The sequence below is a fragment of the Rattus rattus genome, chromosome 9, assembly GCF_011064425.1.
Source record: "Rattus rattus isolate New Zealand chromosome 9, Rrattus_CSIRO_v1, whole genome shotgun sequence".
Lineage (NCBI taxonomy): Eukaryota > Metazoa > Chordata > Mammalia > Rodentia > Muridae > Rattus > Rattus rattus.
The window spans coordinates 94,022,545-94,046,423 of record NC_046162.1 but is presented as its reverse complement, the minus strand read 5'-3'; the positions used below and the strand labels follow the sequence as shown (position 1 = coordinate 94,046,423).

Here is a 23,879-nt window from a genome sequence, read left to right as displayed (position 1 = left end):
CCACTTACTTTGGTTCATGTTTAGCCTGTATCTATTGCTTCTTTTAAAGCAATGTCTCACTCTAGTCCAGGCCGGCCTTAAATTCAGGCTGCCCCTGCTTTAGTTTTGTCTTTTGGATAACAAGCATGAGCCAACCAACACAGTGATTATTTAAAGCTTTAAATGATTTAAAACTTGTGTTTTTTTTTTTAAGCACAGTCTGGGAAGTGTGTTAAATAAGAACTTTTCGTTGCCTTTTCTCCAGTGTAGCTTGCTTCTAATTGCCATTGCCAGAGTCACCTGGGTTGATGATAGCCAGTGTGCATACTCTGTAGTTTTTTCTGTTTTCTGAATGTTGTGCCCAATTCAGTTACTGCCATTGTAGTGATGGGCACCAGTTTGGACCAGCATGCATAGTATTATCGTTCAGATTCCCTCAATCTCTCTTTGTCCTGTCCTGATCACCTCAGAGTCTGCTTCTATCCCAGTGGGTACTTTCCACTTTTCATAACAAGCAGAGCCTAGAGTTGATCAATTCCAGAGACTTTTGTCCTCTTTGCAGCTAGTGTCTTCCTGCCTTAAGTGCGGGATGGCTCCCAACAATGAGCGGTAGAGGGGACTTTTTTTTTTTATTGACTTGCCAGGTCCAATTTATGCTGTCCACATATACTCATGGGTGTGGGACCATTCACTAGAGCATGGCTGGCCCACCAGGGCCCATACCCATAAAGAAAATCGATTCCCCCTACTTTAGAATCCATCAACTCTCTACAGCTTCTCATTAATAATAGGATCTCAAGAGCCCATCCCACCTCCATGTTAGAATCGTCCCTGGCATGGTTTTGTGTTGTTGTAAAAATATAAAAATAAAAAGTACGATTGTCTTTTACCCACTAGGTCCGCACCGCGGGTGCCCCAAAATATCTGCTAGTTATCTTGGCGGAAACACATCCCAGCCGCACACTTTCCTACACTCAGACCCTCACATAAAAGAACACACAACACAATAATCTTAGATCCAGTTGATAAGATATAATTGCCCACTTAAACATACAAAGCCCGGTACCATCCATCCCTTGAGAACATTAATAACAACCTGTAAATACAGAGCACAATCTTAACATCCCCTGCCATGGCTTCTCCCCTCTCCTCTCTCCTGTCTCCTCCTCCTTCAAACTTCTCTCCCGTCCTTCCTTCTCCTCCAATGACAGGCCTCCTTCTATCCTGTACCTGCCCTCACCTGTACTTTACAGATTCAATGGGGAGGCTCTGGTGAAGTCACCTGAGTTCTGAGTAGGGACTTGGCAGCTGTCCTTGGGGCAGTGGAATTAGCATCAAAATACAGGTAACTCCAGGGCAAACCACAACAGTTTTGTGTAGGAAGCCATAGCCACCAAGAGTTGATGAGGGCAGAGGCCCTGTCTTGTCCAGAGGACACTGTTCAATCCTTCCTGACCCCTCATTTTTTACAGTTCCCCACCCCACTTCCCTTTTCACAATGGTCACTTGTGTGTGTGTGTGTCCGCGCGCGCCCGCGTGCGTGCGCAGGCGCAGCTTGACCATTTGTCAGTTTCTGTTGCTTCAAGAAATTCTAATCAGGGTAGAAAGATGGCTTAGCAGTTAAGAGCTCTCAATGCCTCATATTGAAGACCAGAGTCCCAGCAGCCATGTAACAAGCCTGGTGCTCACACACAAAAGGAGCCAGGAGGATTGCTGGGACTTGCTGGCTTATAGCCCAGCCAAGGAACAGGAGCCCGGGGTCCAGAGAGAAACCCTGGCTCAAGGGGAACAGGCGGGAGGTGAGAAGAGAACCTCCGTACAGACTTGGACACTGGCCAACACGGATGGACCTTACGCAAAGAGACGAAACCATCATTTGGGATGTCCAGGGCAGGTTTCTGATGTCTTCAGAAGTCTTCATTTCAAAGCTTTTCGTTATTGTGAAAATTGTGTTTAAGTATGTAAGTTGCATGAGTAAATCTATTGCAGAATGTTATGTATGTGTATTTATGTATATATTAGATATTTATTTCATAATGGTATTTTTAACTATCATGTTTGCCTATAAAACTATGTAGGTGTTTTTTTTTTTTTTTTTTTTTTTTTTCTTTTTTTGAGCTGGGGACCCGAACCCAGGGCCTTAAGCTTCCTAGGCAAGCGCTCTACCACTGAGCTAAATCCCAACCCCAAAACTATGTAGTTTTTTAATTGAAACTTAACAAAAAGCTTTTAAAAAAGAAATATATGTATATGATATATATATACATATATCACCACACATATTACATATATAATATATACATATACTATATACATATTATATATGTAATATGTGTATGTCACACACCTTTAATTCTAGCACTGGGGAGGCAGAGGCAGAGGCAGGCAGATCTCTGAGTTGGAGGACAGCCTGGTCTACAGAGCAAGTTCCAGGGTAGCCAGGGCTACACAGAGAAGCCCTGACTCAAAAGATGAAAGGATCTTAAGATGATCCTCTATCTGGTTTTTATAGCATTTTGTATTTAACTTTGTGTGAGTGTTTTGTGGGCATGTATGTAAGCGGACCATGTGCATGCAGTGCTCTTGGGGGCCAGAAGAGGGCGTTGGCTCCCCTGGAATTGGAGGAGCAGATGGCTGTGAGCCTCCTTATGGCACTGTGCTCTTAACCACTGAGCCATCGTCTCCCCAGCCCTGTTTCTTTAACAACCATTAATGTTTGTTTTAATTTTTGAGTAGCACTGATAAAATTTTGACTTTGTCATCAAAACTACAGCGGGCAGTGGATGCACTACCTTAGAAATAACACTTTAAGGTTTCGTTATCCCACCCTAATGCACATGCTCCTCCTGTACCCGACATGGTTTACCTAAAAGATAGCTAGTTCTCCAGCCTGTCTTTTTTCTGTCCTCTTTAAAAAATTATTTTTGTGAAATAAAGTCTTCACCTTGTGCCCTGGGTGAGCCTGAAACTTGTTCACCCACCTCTGCATCCTGAATGGGGGGGGGGTGTTTACAGCCTCTCCCTCCCCAGCTCCTTCCCTCTCCCTTCTCCCTCCCCTCTACCCCCTCAGCAGGTCCTGTGCAGCTGCTCTGTTGTTATTTAAGCAGCTCTGTGGTTAGACCCTCCTGTCTCCGTGCTCTGACTGTTAAATGTGTGCTTGACGCTGGTTTGAACCCAGCACTGCCAGAGGGAAAAGACCAACAGGAAGCCGCGCTTCACTTTCTGGGTAGGCCAGAATGTGACAGCGTGGGCGTTTTTGCGGAAATGACCGCTGGGTTAACTGGGAATGCGCCTGTGATCGGCAGACAGTTAGGTACTCTCCTCTATGCTTGCTGCGGCGTCCCCCAGCCATGCATGGAAATACTGTTTTCCCCAGCCACGCCAGCCGCGTCTTCTGTGTCTTCAGGAATTGGGTGAAGAGGAGTGTCATGATACGGGCTGTAGTTTGTAATCCGAGTGAGGTCAGTCCTTGGAGATGCTTAAGAGCCCTTTGCTTTTGCTTTTGCTTTTGTTTTTTAGTCTCTGAAGTGGACTTGTTGGCTTCTTCTGTGCTGTTTGTTAGTTTTTCTTCTTGATTTCTGTGAGTTCTTCAAAAAATAGGGAGTGTTGTCCTTTGACTCAGATGTGAGCTCTATGCTTTTTTTGATATTTTTTGGCATTGTCACCAAAGCAGTATTGTTGTGGCTTGAACCACCGTGGCAGTGTCTTGGTTGTAGAGACGGTTGCAGTGCGCTTCCCCACGGCAAAGGTTTCTGAGTAGGCCGAGAACCAGAGTTAGGCTTACGGCCTCTGGAACCTAGTCCAGAACCTCTTATGTATCAGAAGGCCATTAGTGACCCAACAGCCCAGAGCAGTGGGAGGTCCAGCATGCACTGAAATGCAAATGCACATTTTATTACTGCTGCTATATTGAGCAAAGATAGATGATTCAGTGTTTGAAATAGAACTACAAACAGTTCATGCTGCACATACTATAGACATGGGTGACTTTCAATCCTTCATACTTGCAAGTGTGTGTGTGTGTGTGTGGTGGGTGGGTGTGTGTGTGTGTGTTGTGTGTGTGTCCTGTGTATTTGCACTATTGGTGAGAATAGCTTGCTCAGACTTAGACTAAGTACTGTATAGTGTATTATTCATATTGGAATTATACCCAGCTTAACTGTGTCCATTTTCTGACAGTAGAAACTTAGAAGTACTGTATTGATCCATATTTCTATCTGTTTTCAGTGGTTTGGAGTTGAGGCAGGGCCTCGCTGTATAGCCTGTAACTATATAGACCAGGCTGGCCTGGAACTCCTGGCAGAGATCCGCCTGCCTCTGCCTCTCACACGCTGGGGTTACAGGTGTGCACCAGCATGGCAGGCCTATTTATTCTTTGTGTTTGTTAAGAACGTATACTTGCTTGGGAAGTTGGATTTGTTTGTGAATTTCTCTCTGCCCACAGCTCTCTTGCCTTAATGTGTAAGGTTGATAAATAGCTCTATGATCATGGTCACCTGAGGGGCGGAGCCTGCTGTAATCTAGTTCCCTCCTGGCTCGGGCCAGCGTGTAGCCAGCAGAGCCTAAGAATTAGGATCTAGCTCCCTAAAATGACTTGATTTGCAGGTGACCCAGAACAGGTTGTTATAAATGGAGCCCACATTACTGCTTTGTAGAAGAGTTTTGGCTTTAGAAGGATTTCTCCTTAGCTGTAGACTGATTGATTTGAGGTCTTGTGGCAGCTGCTGCGTTACAGCGCGGTAATTGAAGGGCACGTGCTGCTATTTAGAATGCTCTGGAATTCTTGCCATCGTTTGATTCAGGACTGTCTCTTGTACCAGATTTGCAAGAGATAAAGGTTACTCTATTAAGTGGATTAGTAGCTTTTCCTAATTACCACATCTTATGTTCTATATAATTAGAGTTATTGCTGCCAGGATTGGTTGTTTACAAATTAACTGCATGATGATGAAGTACATGATCTTAGCCAGACAGAGCTGAGTAATATCAGGTTTTCTCTTCTCGGCTGTGTTAAAAGATGCTGTCTCCATCATTGTGCGGACAGTTACTGGAATAATGCACTTAACTCTTGTTCCTGGTCCAGAGTGAACACGCCAAAAAAAACCCAGTAGTTGTGATGCTGTTGTTTCATGAATCCCAGGCTGGCTTCGGACTCCTCGTTAGCTGAGGAGGAAAACCTTGAATTTCTGGTCCTCCTCCTACCTCTACCCCCTGAGTGCTAGGATTACAGGCAAGGCCCTGCCCGGGCTTAGCACATGCTAGGCAGGTACTCTACCAATGAGCTGCACCCCAGCCTCAGATTGTTATCCGTCAGATACTTATCATATTATTTATGTTCAGCTAAAGGTTATAATTAATTCATATGAAAATTACATGTTAGAAAAGCCATGTGTGTTGTATATATGTTTTAATTGTAGCGAAATACACAGTTACTGTTTGACTTTGAGATGGGCGTCTGTCTGTGCTGGCCTTGACCTCCAGCTTCGAATGATTGTTCTGGCTCAGCCTCCTGGGTAGCTGTGGCTACACGCAGGTGCTGCTGCACTGGACCATTTACCGTCTCACAGGCACAGCACGGTGACTTTAAATCAGGCAAATCAGGCGCGTGGTTTAGTCCTTCCTGAGTGAAGCCACAGATGCACTCCCCACTCCAGTTGCCACCTCTGCCCATCCCTGCTTACTCTATTTTACTTTCTTTCTGTCTCTGACGCTCCACATTGCTTCCGCAAGTCGGTTATCTTTGTATGTGTGTCTGTACCTGTGGGGTCGAGGGAGCCAACGATCCATGTCCAGTGTCCTCTATGGTCACAGGCTTTCTCACAGAACCTGGAGCTCATCGGTCGGGCTGCCCGACTAGTAAGGCCTGGGGTCTTCCTGTCTCTGCTCCCTAGCCTGTCCTCACCTCGCCAGCCGCCCATGGAAGGACTAAGCTCGGGTCTTTGTGCTTACTCTACCAACTGAACCGTCTCCTCGGCCCTCAGTCCTCAGTTATCTTTATAGAAATTGAATGTGTGTCCAGTGACCATGTCCAGTTCAGTCAGGCATATGTGGCAGCAGAAATGGCTCTGAGAATGAGACTTGTACTTTAGGTAATTTGGAGACTGTAGAAAAGGAGAGAGAGAGACTTGTCAAATAGCTCAGCAGGTAAAGCGTCTGTCCCCAAGCCTGATGCCTTTGTTCCATCCCTAGGACTCTATGGCGGAAGGGAAGAACTGACTCCCTCTGGATGTTCTCTGACCTCCACATCGGCACATTCATGAGGCACACACGGGAGCAAATGCACATTCTTTTTTTACAGAAGAGAATTTAGCTGGAAGATAGGTTACTTTTTAAAATGTTCTTATGAAGCAGGCGAATGTCCACCCTTTTCTAACTACTTCCCTTCAGTGTTATCCACTGAGCAACTTACTTTTCCCTTGCTGGTTTTAAAACAGCTTCATTTAAGACTGAAACTGGACTGGGTGACCATGGCTTCAATGATGATGGAAAGACTGAGCTATAAAGGCAAGGTTTAATTACCCGTGCCCCTCCCTATGTAGACAGGTGTCTCGGTTTTTCTCTCTATAGAAGAACTATAGCATAATCAGTTCTGTTTAATCTTTTAAACTTAAGGCTAAATGTATTTGTCTCTGATGACACAGTTATATCTCATTTCCCTGAGCTACTTAAGAGTGATTTTTCCAAAAATGCAATAAATGGGTATGTAACATGCCCTGTGAGTTAGGACCTCAGGAAGCCCAGCAGGAGTAGAACTTACAGTTGGAGAAGTTGCCTCAGTGGCAAGGGATATTTCCTGCCTGTGCGCACCAGTTTTAGTGTTTAGGGAGCTCTGGGACATATTTTTTTTACTGCCTTTGTAATCTGCAAGCGCTCTAGGTGAGCATCCAGATGAGGCTGGCTTCAGCCTGCAGAGCCAATCACAGAAATGAAATCAACCCCATAAACTCGTTATTTTAAAACATAGTGGTAGGCAATTTACAATGTTAACATTCTTCAGCTTCGTAAACATTTGTATAAAGGGTGAAGGGTAAATACGTGCTCTGACGGTGTGGCGTTTCTTATTTTCTGCTTGAGAGACGTGTTCGTTTCCCCTCCTTTTTATCTCCCTGTTGCCTTGACACGGCTCCTCTGAACTCTGTTCTCATCTCTCCCTGCTGTGACAGTTCCCTAGCACTTCACGGTACCTGAGACTCTTTCAACTCCTATTTTCCACCAGCTGTCAGTTGCAAAATAAGGTTGCTTTGTTTGGGGGAAAGGGTAGAATCCTTTCTAAATGTCTCCTTTTCCTTTGAAGCCAAAGCACTTGAGAGACAATTGAACTGCTTTTAGGTTTTCCTTACCACCCTGCTTTCTCTTCTGATGGATCCTGCCGTGAACACACCGTCCTGTTGATGACATCGATTTGTTGCTATGGAAATAGTGGTAGTATCACAGATTCAGTCCAGTGGCTTTACTGCGGGTTCTTGAAGGAGAACTGGGCAAGGCTTTAGGGAGAACCTCATTAAAACTGAGAGCTGCCAATTCTGAACAGTTGAAAGTTAAATGGAACCAACCTTTACTGTACACAGACAAAAGAGTGAGTCCTTTGCAGATGCAGGGACTACATTCTGGTGCATTCTGTTCCTCCAAGAGCTGAAGGTGGGGTTTCCTAAGGTATTTACTGCTGGTGTTGAAATCTCTTGATGGGGTTTGCACTGAATTGGCCTGTTTTAATCTCCAGGACATGCGCAGCAGCAAGCAGTCTCTGCCCCAGCCTCTGCAGTGACACCACCAGCCAGCAAGCCCCAACCTCAGAATGGGAGCTTGGGAGTGGGTAAGATGTGACGTAAGAGTATTGCAGTTATGGGTCAAGATTGGAATAATGTTTGAAATTTACTGAGACTGATCAGTTTCAAAATTCTCTTCATGAGTCAGGCAGAGTAGCCTAGGCCAGCCCTTGGGAGGCAGAGGCAGGGGAATCGGAAGTTTAAGGTCGTCATCCACTACATGGCAGGTTCAAGGCCAGCTTGGATTACATGATACTATACTATCTCAAAAAACAAAAACAAATAAAAAAATTCCATTCTTAAAGGACTGAAAGAGCTTGAAGGGGTTCGAGACCCCATATGAACAACAATGCCAACCAACCAGAGCTTCCAGGGACTAAGCCACTACCCAAAGACTATACATGGACTGACCCTGGGCTCCAACCTCATAGGTAGCAATGAATGGCCTAGTAAGAGCACCAGTGGAAGGGGAAGCCCTGGGTCCTGCTAAGACTGAACCCCCAGTGAACATGATTGTTGGGGGGGAGGGTGGCAAGGGGGGAGGGTGGGAAGGGAACACCCATATAGAAGGGGAGGGGGGGTTAGGGGCTGTTTGCCAGGAAACCGGGAAAGGAATAACATTCGAAATGTAAATAAGAAATACTCAAGTTAATTAAAAAAAAAAAATCCATTCTTGGTAGAATTGCAAAGAGTAATTCCAATTACTGTAGAGTATGTTTTATGAAGGTAGTTAGTTAAAATATACTGTCCTGACCCAAAGATGTGCTTCTCTTACTTAATACTCTGTCTGGTAGTTGTTCATTTTTACCTTACATTCTGTGCCTTTTGTGAATTTTTTTTTTAAATTTCCACCTTTTCCCACCTACCATGCACTTGTTACATTTGGCTTCTCTCTCCACGTTCCTCATTTGCCTTTATAGCTCTCGTAGGACTTTTCTCATCCCTCCTTAGACAGAGCACTCCTTTGGCATGGAGACCCGCCTGCCTTCAGAGTGCCAGCCAGGGTTATTGGCCGTGGCTCCTATGTTTTCATCTCTTTCCTTTTTTAACTTACTGGTTCTTTGTGAGTTTCACATCATGCACCCCTCCCACTCATCTCCCTTGTACCTGCCCTCCACCCTTGCAACCTCTGCTAAAAGAAAAAAATGTGACTATGCAAGCTGTAGCATGTGACAGTGTATCCCAGAGTGCACCCTTTCGTCCACACGTCTTCACTCACAAATGTTCACTGCAGTGAAGTCGTTGGTCTGGTTTGAGGCCTCTGGCTTCTGCTACACTATCAATACTGAACCATCACTGGGACTCCTCAGATAGCCTGTTGTCCTGTATCATGGAGAGCCTATAGTTTTGAATATGTAAGACACTCCCCTTCACATGCTCTAGTGGTTCATTGATAGGGTAGATGTTGGGGTGGACCAACTCAAAGCCCTGAATTTGGGCCTGGGTTGTAACTGAGTTGGCATGGTCAGTACCCAAGCCCCCAGAACAAGCACTCCAGCAATGCCATGGCTAGCTTATCCAATGCTGGATCCAGCAAAGGTCAGACAGGTCCTGGGCTATTGCCCCTGGGCCGTCTGACCCATGCTCGTGCATGCCATCAGGGACAGCTCTACTGTGCTGCCCAGGGGCTCAAGGTAGCAGGGCTTGAACTCAAATATCTGCCTTATTTTGACTCCTGAGTGTCGGAGCTAAAGGTGTGTGCCACCATGCTTGACTATATTAAAAAAAAATAATCTTAAAGAGCCAAGCATAGTAGTACTTACCTTTAGACCAGCACTTGAGCCAGCCATGGCTACCTAGTGGAAAGATGAGGTGACTTAGTAGTTAAGGGCATACACTGCTTTTGTAAAGGACCTGAGTTTGATTCCCAGCGTTCATGCCAGGTGGCTCACAGCCACCAGCTCCAGAGGATCTTAGAACCTCTGAGGCGGCCACACACATGGCATACACTCACAGACACACGAGTGAAAAGTAAAATCGTTTTGAAAGACATTTTGGTATAAAGGTGGTAAATTTGAAATCAGAGCTTGGTGAATTGCAAGCTGAAGCTCCATAGTAAACCGCGTGCCCGTTAAGGACCTCACTTGCCGATAGGCTTTGCTTTGTGCTCTCGGCGAGTGGAGAGCGGCTGTGTGGAGAGCGGCCGTGTAGCTTGGACCAAGGGAAGTGAGGGGGTTGTAGTACTAGGCTCCCGCCCTGTTTGACCAAAAACTGGTTCTTCGTCTCTGACCCCAACTGAATCTCCCCCTGTAGATTCCATCCTAGTGGCTCCTTCCCTGTGACAGGGTTGAGATGACACTGCTGTAAGTGTCCTTCCCTGGCTCCTTAGCTCCCAGCCTTCCTGTGGCATGTTCACAGTGAGAATTAACTCTAAACGTATGAGAGTTAAATAAAAAACGGTTGTCCAGCAGGGCAGATGGCTTGGTGAATATAAAACTGGCTATACAGCTATGGGGCTCTGAGTTCAAATCCTGAGAGCCCACGTAAAGCCAGATGCAGTAGAGCAGCTCTAATGACTGTGCCCTTAGGAGGTCAGAGGTGGAGACGGCAGTCCTTGGGCGCTTGTGCCCGCTAACCTGCAAGTGTGGTGGAAAGACAGCAAAGGGAGCCTGTCTCACAAAAGGTGGACTTTTGAGATTATCATCTGACCTCCAGATGCGTGCCATGGCGTGTGCACCTGCGCTTAGAAATAAAAGGAAATGACTGTCCTTTTTCTCTGTGTTTATATAGGTTCCACTGTAGCTAAGGCGTACGGGGCCCCAAAGCCGTTTGGAAAGCCTGCTGGAACTGGCCTGCTGCAGCCTACCAGTGGGACACAGTCCAAAGTGGTGCCCATCGCCAGCCTCACCCCTTACCAATCCAAGTGAGTTATTGCACTGGATGAGTGTGGGACTCGGTACAAATGGTCTAGGAAGTTACTGTGTGCTCATGTGTGACTTACGTGTAAACTCGGGGTCACCACCGCATAGGGTGTGTTTCTTAATTTTCTAAGAAGAATACAAATTATGACAGCCTTTAATATTTTTATCCGGAAGACTGACAAAAATGGCGTCCTACCATAGCCTGTAGAGGTTTCACTGGTTTTTAAAATTTAGAGGTTAAAATTTACTGCTTAAAAAGTTATTTGGTAGGCTTAAGAATAAAAAGGGATGTGTGCGCGTGCATTTCATCTCATATGAATAGATGACTTTTAGTCCAAAACTTGTTACCATGGTTTAATTTGGCTAAGATAATCTGTCCTATTTGTATTAACCACATTAATATGCCATAGACATGGATTTCTTTGATATTACTTTTTTCCATTAAAAATTAATTAAAACAGTGAACATTAGTGGGCTTTTTTTTTTTTTTTTTTTTCTGTAGAATTCTTTAAGCTATGTTCTTATCCTGCAATACTTGGTAAAATAGAGGAGATATCTCCCCTGTAAAATTCTAAGTAAGGAAACCAGTGTCCCCAAGTTTTGTTCTCAGGGTAGGCACTAGGCCAAGGTTTTGGGTCTGGGGACTCCTCTTTTGGTAGCCTCTCAACAGTCATACCATTTTGGGGTGCTTCCTTTTGGTGGCCCATGGGTACCATGCTTTGTAGCCCTGTGTTTATATTTGGGATGCACTAGAAATGTGGCAGACATTGATAGTGATTGTGTCAGCTCCTGTAATTGGAAATAGTAGCAAAATATAATTGCTGGTATAACTGCATTTTTTCCCTTGGAACCTTTCATTAAAGGGATATTGTTGCCTTGGTGATGTTTTTTGAGGAAGGGAGAGGGCTTATAAATTTAGTTATTTGACAGGAGAATGAGTTAGTGTTAAACTACCTGGTATATTTTACTGTTTGCTTATTCTGTAAACTGTCAAACCTGTATGTCACCTTGGGGTTTTAATTAGCTGGATTAAAATACAGCGAGCATTGACAGACTGCAGAAGAGAAGAAAGGCCACAGGAAGATGATTTCCTGCTCATCTTCATTCCACGTGAGAGAGACTCCAAACGCTAATGTTAGCTGTTTGGTTTTTAGGTGGACGATTTGTGCCCGTGTCACCAACAAAAGTCAGATCCGTACCTGGAGCAATTCCCGTGGGGAAGGAAAGCTCTTCTCTATAGAACTTGTGGATGAAAGTGTGAGTATGTGCCATTCCTCCGTTCGGGAGCTGCCGGCCTCCTTGACTTGGGGCTCAGAAAGAAACATGGTGGTCATCGTGGCTTTTCTTCTGTTGGAGACCTTTGATGCTCTCTGGGACACAGGGCTAGACGTCAGATAAAATGCTCCTACAGGAGAGCATCTGCAACAATAGAAGACATCAGTATACTGTAGATAGTCTCCGTCTGGAGAGACTGCAGTCTAATTACATTGCTGGGGGCACAGTCGAAGCCCTGGGGTGATATCTGCCGAGCAGGGCGTTTGCCTCCAGCAGAAGCAGACGGCAGCTATGCAGCTTTAACTAGTCTGCGATGGCTTCTGCTCGTTTATACTCACTGTGCTTTACTTAAAGCAAATGCAGGGCCCAGAGAGATGACTCAGCAGTTAAGAGTACTGGCTGCAGGGTTGGGGATTTAGCTCAGTGGTAGAGCACTTGCCTAGCAAGCGCAAGGCCCTGGGTCCAGTCCTCAGCTCCAAAAAGAAAAAAGAAAAAAAAGAGTACTGGCTGCTCTTTGAGAGAACCTAGGTTCAATTCTCAGTACCAACACAGTGGCTCATAACCATCTGTGACTTAAGTTTCAGTGATCCAGCTCCTCTCCTGGTCTCCCTCAGGCACCAGGCACTCAAGTGATGCACATATATACATGCTGGCAAAGACCCGAGGCATAAAAGAAACAGTGACGCCAGTGAGGTCAAAGCTTTGGAGCTTCTTCCTCCTCCTCTTCTCCTTCCTCCTCCTCCTCTTCTTCCTCTTCCTCCTCTTCTCCTTCCTCCTCCTCCTCTTCTCCTTCTTCCTCCTCCTCTTCTCCTTCCTCTTCCTCCTCTTCTCCTCCTCCTCCTCCTCTTCTCCTTCCTCTTCCTCCTCTTCTCCTTCCTCCTCCTCCTCTTCTCCTTCCTCCTCCTCCTCTTCTCCTTCCTCCTCCTCCTCTTCTCCTTCCTCCTCCTCCTCTTCTCCTTCCTCCTCCTCCTCTTCTCCTTCCTCCTCCTCCTCTTCTCCTTCCTCCTCCTCCTCCTCTCCTTCCTCCTCCTCCTCCTCTCCTTCCTCCTCCTCCTCTTCTCCTTCCTCCTCCTCCTCTTCTCCTTCCTCCTCCTCCTCTTCTCCTTCCTCTTCCTCCTCTTCTCCTTCCTCCTCCTCCTCCGCCTGTTATGCTGTGGCATGGCAGACACCAGTATCAGACACTAATTTCCTGCAGCTTGTCTGGGTAAGATTTTAGCCATTTAGTTAAGTTTCTTATCCATCTGTAACATATTGCCTGACAGAAAAGTAACAGTGAAATCAGCTTGAAAGCATGACTTGTTGGAACATTTTTGGCACCAGCTCCTGACTGTGAAGTAAGCCGTCACTTAGGTTGCAGGCGTGAGGAAGACTGCTGAATCATTGGAGTTCAGCCCGCCTTCCTGTGGGCTTCCAGCCCGTCACTCAGGATCCAGAACCTTATGTTTTCATTATCGGAATATCAAACTATTTCTTCCAAAAATGTTTTGATAAAATGTAAATTATTTTAGTGTGTGTGCACACATGCATGTGCAAAGGCTGGAGAACAGCTTGGTGGGGTGATCGCCTTCTACATTCACGTGGGCTCCAAGGACTGAACTAGGGTGGCCAGATTTGCACAGTAAGCACCTTATCTACCAAACTATCTTACAAGCTGCCTTACTGTATGTTTTAACGTGGATGGTTAAGTCGTAACCATAGGGGTGGGTGGAGATATATATATATATCAGGTATCTGAAGTAGCTGAGTCTCTCTTGTTTTACCAGAGCTGATGGCTTCGAAGTGTTAACTGCGTGTGGGTTTCTGGGATGTGTGCAGCCCTGGGAGGGTCTCTTGATACTTGGGCTGTTGCTCCAAAGATGCTAATTGTCAAAATGGCCTGCTCTCGCTGTTGAGAGCGAGGGCCAAGCAATGTAGTTGTGATGTGCTCTCCCTTGCTTTTGCAGGGTGAAATCAGAGCTACGGCTTTCAATGAGCAGGTGGACAAGTTCTTTCCCCTTATTGAAGTGAACAAGGTAAGACAGTGTGGAGTCTGAGCTGACAAGCTGAACAGTGAGGGCCATGAGCACAGTCGGAAGGCTGCATCGTGGGGACGGGTTTGATGGCTGACTAGCGTCCCTGACTTGGCCTCTCTTGCAGGTGTATTACTTCTCCAAGGGCACTCTGAAAATCGCTAACAAACAGTTCTCGGCTGTTAAAAATGACTATGAAATGACCTTCAATAATGAGACGTCTGTCCTTCCCTGCGAAGATGGCCATCACTTACCCACAGTTCAGTTTGACTTCACAGGGATCGGTGACCTAGAGAGCAAGTCTAAAGACTCACTTGTAGGTGCGTCCAGGGGTGAGGGTAGAGAGAGGTGATTTTGTCTCCGGTGTTTGGGGTGATCGCAACTAGCGTGCTTGCCTTTCATCCCTTGGCCATGTTTTAAGAGGATCCTTGATGAGAGCTGTTACAAAGTGTTCTTTGTTTCAGACATAATTGGAATCTGCAAGAGCTATGAAGATGCGACTAAAATCACAGTGAAGTCTAACAACAGAGAAGTTGCTAAGAGAAATATCTGTTTGATGGACATGTCAGGGAAAGTGGTGACTGCGACGCTGTGGGGAGAGGACGTGAGTGCTTGCACTGAGCAGAACCCTGGGGTGGGGTTCTCGTCTTCGTGAGCTGTGGGGCTTTAGCTCAGAGAGAGTGCTGTCCAGCAAGCATTTGAAGTCCTCCACTTGTATGAGATGATTGCAGCTTCCCATGGTGCAGTGCTCCTTACTCTGGCTCCCTCAGGAATATAGAGACAGATTAGCTTCCCTCAGAGTCTAAGCAGATTCTCGAGTCTGAGTCCATTGATTGTATTCACCCTGTATTCGTTGACTGTTCTCCATAAAACCATCCGGTACATTGTTCTTGCCGATGATGTTTGTGTGCGTTTGCTTTGCAGGCTGACAAGTTTGACGGTTCTAGGCAGCCTGTGATGGCCATCAAAGGAGCCCGAGTGTCCGACTTTGGTGGGCGGAGCCTCTCCGTCCTATCGTCTAGCACTGTCCTTGTGAATCCTGACATCCCAGAGGCCTATAAGCTCCGTGGATGGTAGGTTTTGTGGAACTCAGCTAAGGGGTTATTTGTGTTCAAGCTTTGGTGAGCGCTAGATAGTGTCAGCATGTGGGCTTCTGCCAAGCTATTTTGCCAAGCCTTTGCCATTGAGTGGAGTGGTTCCTATATTTCTTGGAGGCATTATGTCTTCGGAGATGGTGGCCTGAAAGCCCTCTTATATCGACAAGCCCACGATCCCCTGATGAACCTAGAGAGTTAGAGAAAGCAATTAGAACTTAAGTGCTGCGTGCTGACCTTGATCCCACCAGGTAGACAAGGTTTTAACAGCTGCGTGCTGGAGAGCAGTGCTGAGAGCATCTCCGGTTTGCGCTGTGGGCAGCTGATGTGGGGGTAGAACGTACCTTCTTACTCTGGTGAGGCCCTAGAGCTGGTCACATCTTGTGTTGTGCAGTCACTGACTCGGCTGTCGCACAGTGAGAACAATGGGCTCTTTGTTGCCTTTACATTGTTAGTCCCAAGGCACTCAAGGGATGAGGAGAGCTTGTTAGAATCTCCACACCATACCGAGCTTTTTAAGGCATTAAACTCTGCCTTGGAAGAGCACTCCATCCTCAGAGTGTCGTGTGGGAGGATCGAGGTGGTGAAAGTAATTTATCTAACCCGAGCTTAAGGAAACTGAATAGCTGTAGTCACAGGGTGGGCATGTATGGTTTCCAGCTGTGCCTTAGAGTTTAGGGGACTCTAGAAAAAGAGCTCATATTTCATACTCCTCGTTTTTGTTTTGAGTCTGATATAAACCAATAACAATAATTAATACTTAGAGCGTCTGGGGTGTCTGTCACATGTCATGCTCAGTGGTGTCGGTCCGTCTGTGTAACTGCTGATAGCTAGCGTTGCATCGTATGACAATTCCCTAGTATGACCAGAGACAACCATGGTATTGGTCTGGTTCGTTGGTTGGTTTCCCTCCCAGACTCTGAGCACAACTCCAGGTTAATTGTGTGCCCGCATTAAGGAGTTAATATTTCACTGTCAGTAACTGTGATTACAGAAAACACAAACAGGCATGTCTGTCCCCTGAACAGAATACTGTCATTGATCTACGAGTTCAGTGCACACACCCCACCCAGACAAGGATTGGGGATGTTTAGATCCTGGCACTGACAGAGCGGATTTTTATTGTAAGAGCGGCTGCCTGTCTCCTGGCTCTGTTGACTCCTGATGAGCTGTCTTTGGTGGCAAATGCCTGTGTGAAGTTTTTGAAGCCTTAAACTTGTGTGGCTAGTTGTGGTGAAACAGATTTATGGACCTTGTCCTCTGGCGGATGTGGCTGCTTACCTGACAGAATGAGAAGGTGATTGTGGCCTAGGGCAGCAGCCACTCTATTGGGTAGTCTCTTTTTAGGGAGTCAGTCCTGTGGGGGGAGCTTTAATTACCTACCACTCAGATAGTTGATGGCGTCTTTAATCTCAGGCACACTGTTCTCTGCCACTAGCCTGTCCTTGCTACTTTCTCCCTGGCCTCGTTTCCTTCAGATTAGCCAATAGATGGTCAAGAAGTATAATCAATTTTAATAATAATTTCATATAAATGAATTTAACCTTGATATTTCCATAAATCCTCGCTGAGAATGCAGATCTCTAACACAGCAGATAATGCCTTCTGATGAAGTACATTGAATTCTATAACTGATTAGGCTTAAAAGATTTTCTCCCATGAAAACATTCTTGGCAGACTCATTAAACAAAAATGTCCCTTTTCATCTGATGCATTTTGGTGATTGGAGTGAAGGCTCGAAGTCTGGGGGACTGCCAGTGTTGCCTGCTGTTGCTGACTTTGTTCATGGCTGTCTGGAGAAGGGGTCTGTGGTACTTTGGCATTTCGTTTCCTTAGTGGACTGGGTGTGCTGGGACCCAGGTGAGAGCTGAGGGACAGAGCTTGTGGCTGGTGTATTCAAACAGCACGTTTGAGAAGGATGTAAAGTTCCTATCACCAATATCTTTTTTTCTCCCTAGGTTTGACTCAGAAGGACAAGCCTTAGATGGAGTTTCCATCTCTGATCTCAGGAGTGGAGGGACCGGAGGGAGCAACACCAACTGGAAAACTTTGTATGAAGCTAAATCCGAGAACCTGGGCCAGGGCGACAAGGTACCTCACACCCTTACTCCACAGAGGCCTAGAAAACGCCAGGGTTGAGCTCTTACACCCGTTGTCTGGTGCCAGTTCAGGGCTGTGCTCTTACTGGGCCCAGAGGCCCGCTCCAGAGCACCATGTTACTGCTCTTCAGTCATGGCCGGTGTAGAGGCCATGCGTGCCAGGGGATGTATTGTAGCCTCTGGTGTGAGGCAGGACTGGTGTGGAGAGCTCTTGGATACTGAGGAGGTGGTGATAACCAGGCTTTGCAGGGTAGTGTGGGCCGGCCTCAGGTCCATGTTGGATTTTGAACAGACCGTTTTCATGCTGCCGCCCTGCCATGGGCTGGCTCTGGTATTCCATTTCAGTTGCATCTTCCATTTAAATGTGTTCTTAGTGATCCTCTTCCTACCTTGGTCTAACCTGCGTTCTCTTAGATGTTTGAATCATTTATTTCTATTGTACTCTGAATACCGCTTGCCGCTGCCCCATTATTGCCATAATGTACAATATAGGTTTTCTTCCTCACTGTCTCATTTCACTGTGCGCCCGATCCATCACTGTCATCCACAGCAACTTATAATGCTATTACAGGACATCCTGAGAATTAAACGTCAGCTAGATTCCGGTTTTCTTCTCACCTAGTTGCTCTCTTAAACTAAAGACAGCCAGTAGACAGTCAGGACCAGGCATACAGAATACCTGTCTGCTCTCAGACTTGGGAGCAGACTGAGTCTGAGTCTAACCTGGAAATGCAGAGAAGCTCTTTAGGCACTCTCCTAAAATTTATTTCTCTACAGTTTTCTCTTTAAAACTGTAGGATAGGGCATGAGTGTTTCACCTCGGTGTATAGAAATCAAATTCGCCCTTGTGGATCCCAAGGACCAACCTCAAGCCCATCCAGCTTGACAGCCAGCACCTTCGCCTAAGCCGGCAGAGTGGCCTGAGGCCCTGCATGTGAGCTTAAATGAGTGGCAGGTGCCCAAGGGTGTCAGGAGGAGGACATCAGATCCCCTGGAACTGGAGTTCTAGATGTTTGTGAGCCACCATGTAGGTGCTGGGAAGTTGATCTTGTGTCTCTGCATAAGCAGCCAGTGCTCTTACCCTCTAATTCATCTCTCCACTCCCACCACTAAGCCTTCTTATGTATTCAGTTCTGTCGAGCTGAGGGTTAAAACCAACAGCTCGTGCGTGCTAAGCAAACTCTTCCACTGAGCTACACCCACAGCCCTAAAGCTGTCTAAACTGGTTTCTAACATAGTCTCTTTAAATGGCCATAATTGGTTTTGCTCCTCTGGTAGAACCAGTGTGGCAAATGCCTTTAATCCCAACACTTTGGGAGGCAGTGGGTCTCTGAGTTTGATACCAGCTCAGTCTGTATAGAGAGCTCTACGACAGCCAGGGCTACACAGTGGGAACCTGGCCGTGGGCTGGGGGAGTGGGTAGCCTATCTCTGACTTCAGGATCTACCTGCATTTTGCAGTTCACTTGCCATGACTGAGTATAAACAAAAACAAGAGCTTCTGTGCAAGGTTCAGCGAAAAGCAGGTATCTCCCCTGCCGTGACTTAGCTCCTTGCTGGTTACTTACCAGGGATTTTCCATTTAGAAGGTCTTAGTCATGGGTATGTTTGCATTCTCTCAAACTTACTTAGTTCAGGCGCTGTCTGTCAGGGCTGTGGGCTAGCTGTCTGTTACCACCAGTAGGATTTTGCTGGTTCACCTTCCGTCTTCATGTTGTCTGTGGGTTGTCCTGACCCACAGCAGCTGGTTCAGTGGCAGTAGAGACTGACTGAGGGGCTCGTTGGGCCTGAAGGGTTTTCTGGCTGCTCTGGGGAAAGGCTTACCGATCCCTCAGGATAAGGGTAGAAATCATTGTCGTAAGGAATGATGTGCTTGGCCAGCAAGGTGACTCAGTGTATAGGTGCCTGCCCCTGAGCCTGACAGCCTGAGTTCGCTCTCCCGCTCTCACCTGGTGAAGGGAGATCACCAAGTTGTCCTCTGGTCTGCACTGGCCCTCACACGCATGCTGTGGTATATATGAATACATGCAAAACCACTATATACACATTGAATAAATGTAATTTTGAAAAATAATTTTAAAATATTCTGTGTGTCAAGATAACTCAGCTGGTAAAGGCAATTTTTCTGCTATCTTGGAAACCTGAGTTCCCTGAAACCCACAGTGGAAGAAGAGAACTGACTCCTGAAAGTTGTCCTTTGACCTGTGCACACATGCATACTTGCATTCATATACTTGTGGACATCATACACACGGATACACGTATGTAACAATAACTGTAAAAAGAATTAAGTGGCCGGGTGTTATGGCTAAGCACTCTAGAGACAGAGGCAGACTGATCTCTCTGAGTTCAAGGCTAGCCAGTGAGCTGCCGTCTCCAACAAGGGGCAATGCTGTGCCTGAGTGCTGGTTTGTTACCTCTGTGGGTTTGCGTGTAGCATGTGTGATTTCTGAAACCACGGCGTTAGCGACTCTGTAACCGCTCGGTGAGTATGGGACTAGAATATGCACACACTCACCACTGAAAGGAGGAGCGGCTCTGAGTCACTTGTTAGAACCTGTGTAGCCCGCTGATGCCGGCTCCCTTTTCTCCTGCAGGCGGACTATTTCAGCACTGTGGCAACAGTGGTGTTTCTTCGCAAAGAGAACTGTATGTACCAGGCCTGCCCGACCCAGGACTGCAATAAGAAAGTGATTGACCAGCAGAATGGGTTGTACCGCTGTGAGAAGTGTGACCGGGAATTTCCCAATTTCAAATACCGCATGATCTTATCGGTGAGTAGATTGGATCATGAGAAGCATTATGGTGTTCATGGACTGACTGTCATAGGCAAGACACTGGAGGGTGTGGTTGGTGGTGAGGAAATCACAGATGAATTTGGGCTGGACAAATTATAAATAAGGAAGGCTTTGCCCTGCTGGACAACACTGTCTCAAAAACTAAAAGATGTCAAGCGTGGTGAAGGAAGGGAGAGAACAAATCAGTAAAATAAAAAAGGAACCCATTATTACCATGGAGGCTCATTTAAAAACTTGCAGTGTGAAGCCTTTTGCATTAAGAAGGAACCGCTCTAACTGATGCTTCTATATCTGTAGAGTTGAGTTGGCCTAGCTCCTGAGGTCTACACTCACATCTCCAGCAGACTGAGCTAGACCACATTTTGAACTTCTTCCTATGGTGTAAGACTGGCATAGCCTTACCTGCACTTAACAATGCTAGCCCAGCACAGCCTCCCTTAAGTGTGCTCAGAGCATTCCATAGCCTACACTTGGTCAGAAGCACCTGACACACAGCCCGCTTTATGATAAAAGTATTGAGTAGCCCCTGTGATGTATTGGATACTGTACTAAAAGTGAAACTTCTCGTATGAGGGGACTGTTAACCAAAGCACAGAGATGGACCTGTGTATGATGCAACAACTTTCTCCCTCGGAATCACTTTAAGTGGGAAAAGATAATCCCCCCCCCTTGTTGTGTCTTCCTTTTGTTATTTATTTGCTGAAATAATAGAGCTGTGGTCTTTTTAGGTAAATATTGCAGATTTTCAGGAGAATCAGTGGGTGACATGTTTCCAGGAGTCCGCGGAGGCCATTCTTGGACAGAACACTGTGTACCTTGGGGAACTCAAAGAGAAGGTTGGCTGCGTGTTTGTCAGCTTGGTGATGTGCTTGCCTGGTGCCACTGAGCTGTTGCATGCTTGCTTTGGGTGTGGTGTCTGCGCTCTCACTGCACTGAGTGAGAACTTACCTGTGTCCGTTCTGTGTGTGTCCTGTGAGGTGATGGCCTTGGGGACCATAGAGCGCATTGCACGGAAGCACCAGCCGCCATCGATGTCTCTCATGCATCAGAGCTGGTGCGCTTTCTTCCGGTCACTCTGGAGCTACAAGGTGTTTGAAGTGGCTCGGGGTGGGTGTGCTCAGCCTAATAAACACCTTTTCAGGAAGTGGAGTCAAACCTTGGAGTAAATAAGAAATGCAAGCGCACATCCGGGCACTTGTTTCCGGTTCCTCGGGTGAAGGTCACAGGAAGCAGCTTTGGTTTAAGGGGAAGGCTTCATTTTACCTGCTGCAGTGGTGGTTCCTGCCTGTTGTCCTGGCACTTGGGCAGAGGCAGGAGGATGACTCAAACCTCCAGGCCAAGCTAGTGTACAGAGTGAATTCAAAGCCTGGAGTGCATAGCAAGACCCTGTCTCAAAACTACGTAGGTAGTGAACAGACGACTTGGGACCCTTGAGGCAGCTCAGCGAGGGAAGCCCTTGGCAAGCAAGTCTAACCACAGGACTTCATCCCCGGGACCCCTGGGACCCCTGGGACGTGGAAGGAGAGGACCCAGCCTTAAAAAAGAATTACATCTCTGTGAGTTGGAGGCCAGCCTGGTCTACAGAGTTAGTTCCAGGATAGCCAGGGCTAACACAGAGAAACCCTGTCTCAAAAAGCAAAATCCACTAGCATTTAAGGGTTGGAAAGAGGAAGGCATTTGTAGCCTTAAGTATATGATAATGTGAACATTTTTGTTTTGAGGCAGGGGTCTCATGCTGTAGCCCAAGACCAGCCTGTGTAGCTGAGGCTGGCTTCCCAGGCTGTAATCCTCTTGCTTTAGCCTCCAGAATACAGTTTTGCACCTATGCACTGTCAAGGCAGCTCTCCCCAGCCTCTTCCAATTATTTTACTGAGATTTTTTGTTTTGTTTTGTTTTACTTTGAGACAAGTGTAGTACTATGTACTATGTAGACCTGGAGCTGACAAATCTCTTCCTGATACCCCGTGCTGGAGTTAGAGGCTTGCCCCTCCAGGCCCAGTGTCTACTCAGTTACTATTTAATTTCCGTGCGAGTGGTTTGCCTGCAGATATATAGGACCACTTTCCTGCCTGGTGCCTGAGGAGGCCAGGAGAGGCTGTCAGATCCCTGGAACTGGTTGTGAGCGACCAAGTTGGTGCCAGGAAAGGGCCGTTCTTCCTTTCCAAGAGCAATATGTGCTTTTAACCTCTTAAGCCATCTCTCCAGCCTCCCCCACCCATTTCCTAATTCACACTGGGGAGATGCTGGGGCTCAGATATCTCCCCCCACAAGTATTCCAAATTGTAGAAATGTGTTCCTAAGAGTATTTACAATTTTTAATTGTGATAAAAGACACATAAAGGGGTTGGGATTTAGCTCAGTGTTAGAGCGCTTGCCCTGGGTTCCGTCCCCAGCTCCGAAAAAAAGAAAAAAAAAGACACATAAAAATACCATTATATGTGGGGGTTTTTTAAACCATTTTTGGATGAATATACATATTGGCATTAGCCATATTCACGTCGTCAGACCTCTGGCTCCATTTCCCCTCTCTAAAATGTTTCCCCTTTCCCGTCATGGAGCTCTGCCCACTGAGCAGCAGTGCTCCGTTCGCTGGCACTGGCAGCCAGGGCTCTGCTTCTGTGGGTTTAGCATAGTCTGTTCTCCATATCCACAAATTCAGCCAGCTGAGGGTCAGAAATGTTTGGGGAGTAGATTGCACATTATTGACCTGTGCAGATTATTTTTCCTCATGGCTGTTCACTGGCCAATCCCTGTGTGCTCGCCTGGTATTTATGTTTGGTATTAGAAATAATCTAGAGCTGACTCTCAGCATGCAGGAGGATGTGCATGCGTCTGTGTAAACAACCACTTTACATAGCAAACTTGATTATCCTTGGAATTGGGTGTCCGCTGGCGGTGGGGTTCCCAGGTACAGCCCTGTTCATACTGAAAGGAAAATAGTACTCCTCTGTAAGGAGTTTCATTTTTTAATAAAGTTCTCCTTAAACAGTTTTGTGGGATAAAACAACACCTACAAATCAGTCAATCCTACGTGATTTCACCCCTCAGTCTCTTCAGCAGTCTAATGGGTGTTTTCCAGTAGTCCCCATGTGTTGTTTTTACAGAACGAGCAGGCGTTTGAAGAGGTTTTCCAGAATGCCAACTTCCGATCATTTACATTCAGAATCAGAGTCAAGCTGGAGACCTACAATGTAAGTAATAAATCAGGTTGCTGGGACGGAGGCTGTGATGGGACCTTGCTGTTTGTGCCCACAGCAGCACCTCAGTGTTAGTGTCAGGGCTTACCTAAAGCTGTGAGGCCTGTGCAGGTCCGCTCACTGCCTGCACTGGGGTGCTGTAGCCAGCTCGTGTGGAAGCCGACTTGGAGGAGACCATCTCCAGCCTTCTCTATTACAGCCTTCAGAGATCTTTGTTGTCTGTTTTCTTTCAGAAAATGATGTGTGTGGACTCTCGTTTCCCACAGTTTAGGTTCTAAAACTCAGAATATTAAACAAACACCACATGCTGGTAAAAGAACTCTGACAAGTGTTTAAATTAGTCCTGACATCACAGAGCTGCATGGTCATGATCAACCCTGCTTTCGGGACGGTCTGTCCTGCCCCATCTATCGTCCTCTGTTGACCCTCATAGCACCTTCTGTGTTGGAGCTACTGTTGCCCAATTTTCCCGATGGAGACACAGAGGTGTACAGAGTGACTCTGAGCCTAAAGCCAGGGAGCAGCAGAGCCAAGAGGCCAACCCAGGAGGTCTGGCTCTAACCGTACTTGTAGACATCAGTACATTCAGTAATTACTAAGCACATGGCACCCAGCTAGACGTGTGTGCCTCTAGGTATCGTGTTCTGCCTCAAAGATACTGTTGAGTTCCTGGAGACAAGCTGAGGAGGAGTTCTGCCAACTCTCCTGTAGCCACAAAGTTTGCACATTCTGAATTATCAGCTTAGTAGCTGTGAATAGATACTTTGGTTGTTGTGTTAAATGAGCATTAGTGTGATGGTGT

The 23,879-nt window shown here is 46.5% G+C and overlaps 1 protein-coding gene across 1 annotated transcript in view; it reads left to right on the top strand.

Moving 5' to 3' along the window:
- Positions 1 to 23,879, top strand: part of Rpa1 (replication protein A1) — a 49,614-nt gene that overhangs the window by 24,275 nt on the left and 1,460 nt on the right. Inside the window, exons 6-16 of the mRNA XM_032912967.1 lie at positions 7,700 to 7,792; positions 10,476 to 10,608; positions 11,761 to 11,863; positions 13,825 to 13,893; positions 14,018 to 14,210; positions 14,355 to 14,494; positions 14,815 to 14,963; positions 16,943 to 17,075; positions 19,680 to 19,856; positions 20,609 to 20,716; positions 22,985 to 23,071. Coding sequence (XP_032768858.1) covers positions 7,700 to 7,792; positions 10,476 to 10,608; positions 11,761 to 11,863; positions 13,825 to 13,893; positions 14,018 to 14,210; positions 14,355 to 14,494; positions 14,815 to 14,963; positions 16,943 to 17,075; positions 19,680 to 19,856; positions 20,609 to 20,716; positions 22,985 to 23,071 — 1,385 coding nt within the window. The remainder of the gene's footprint in view (positions 1 to 7,699; positions 7,793 to 10,475; positions 10,609 to 11,760; positions 11,864 to 13,824; positions 13,894 to 14,017; positions 14,211 to 14,354; positions 14,495 to 14,814; positions 14,964 to 16,942; positions 17,076 to 19,679; positions 19,857 to 20,608; positions 20,717 to 22,984; positions 23,072 to 23,879) is intronic.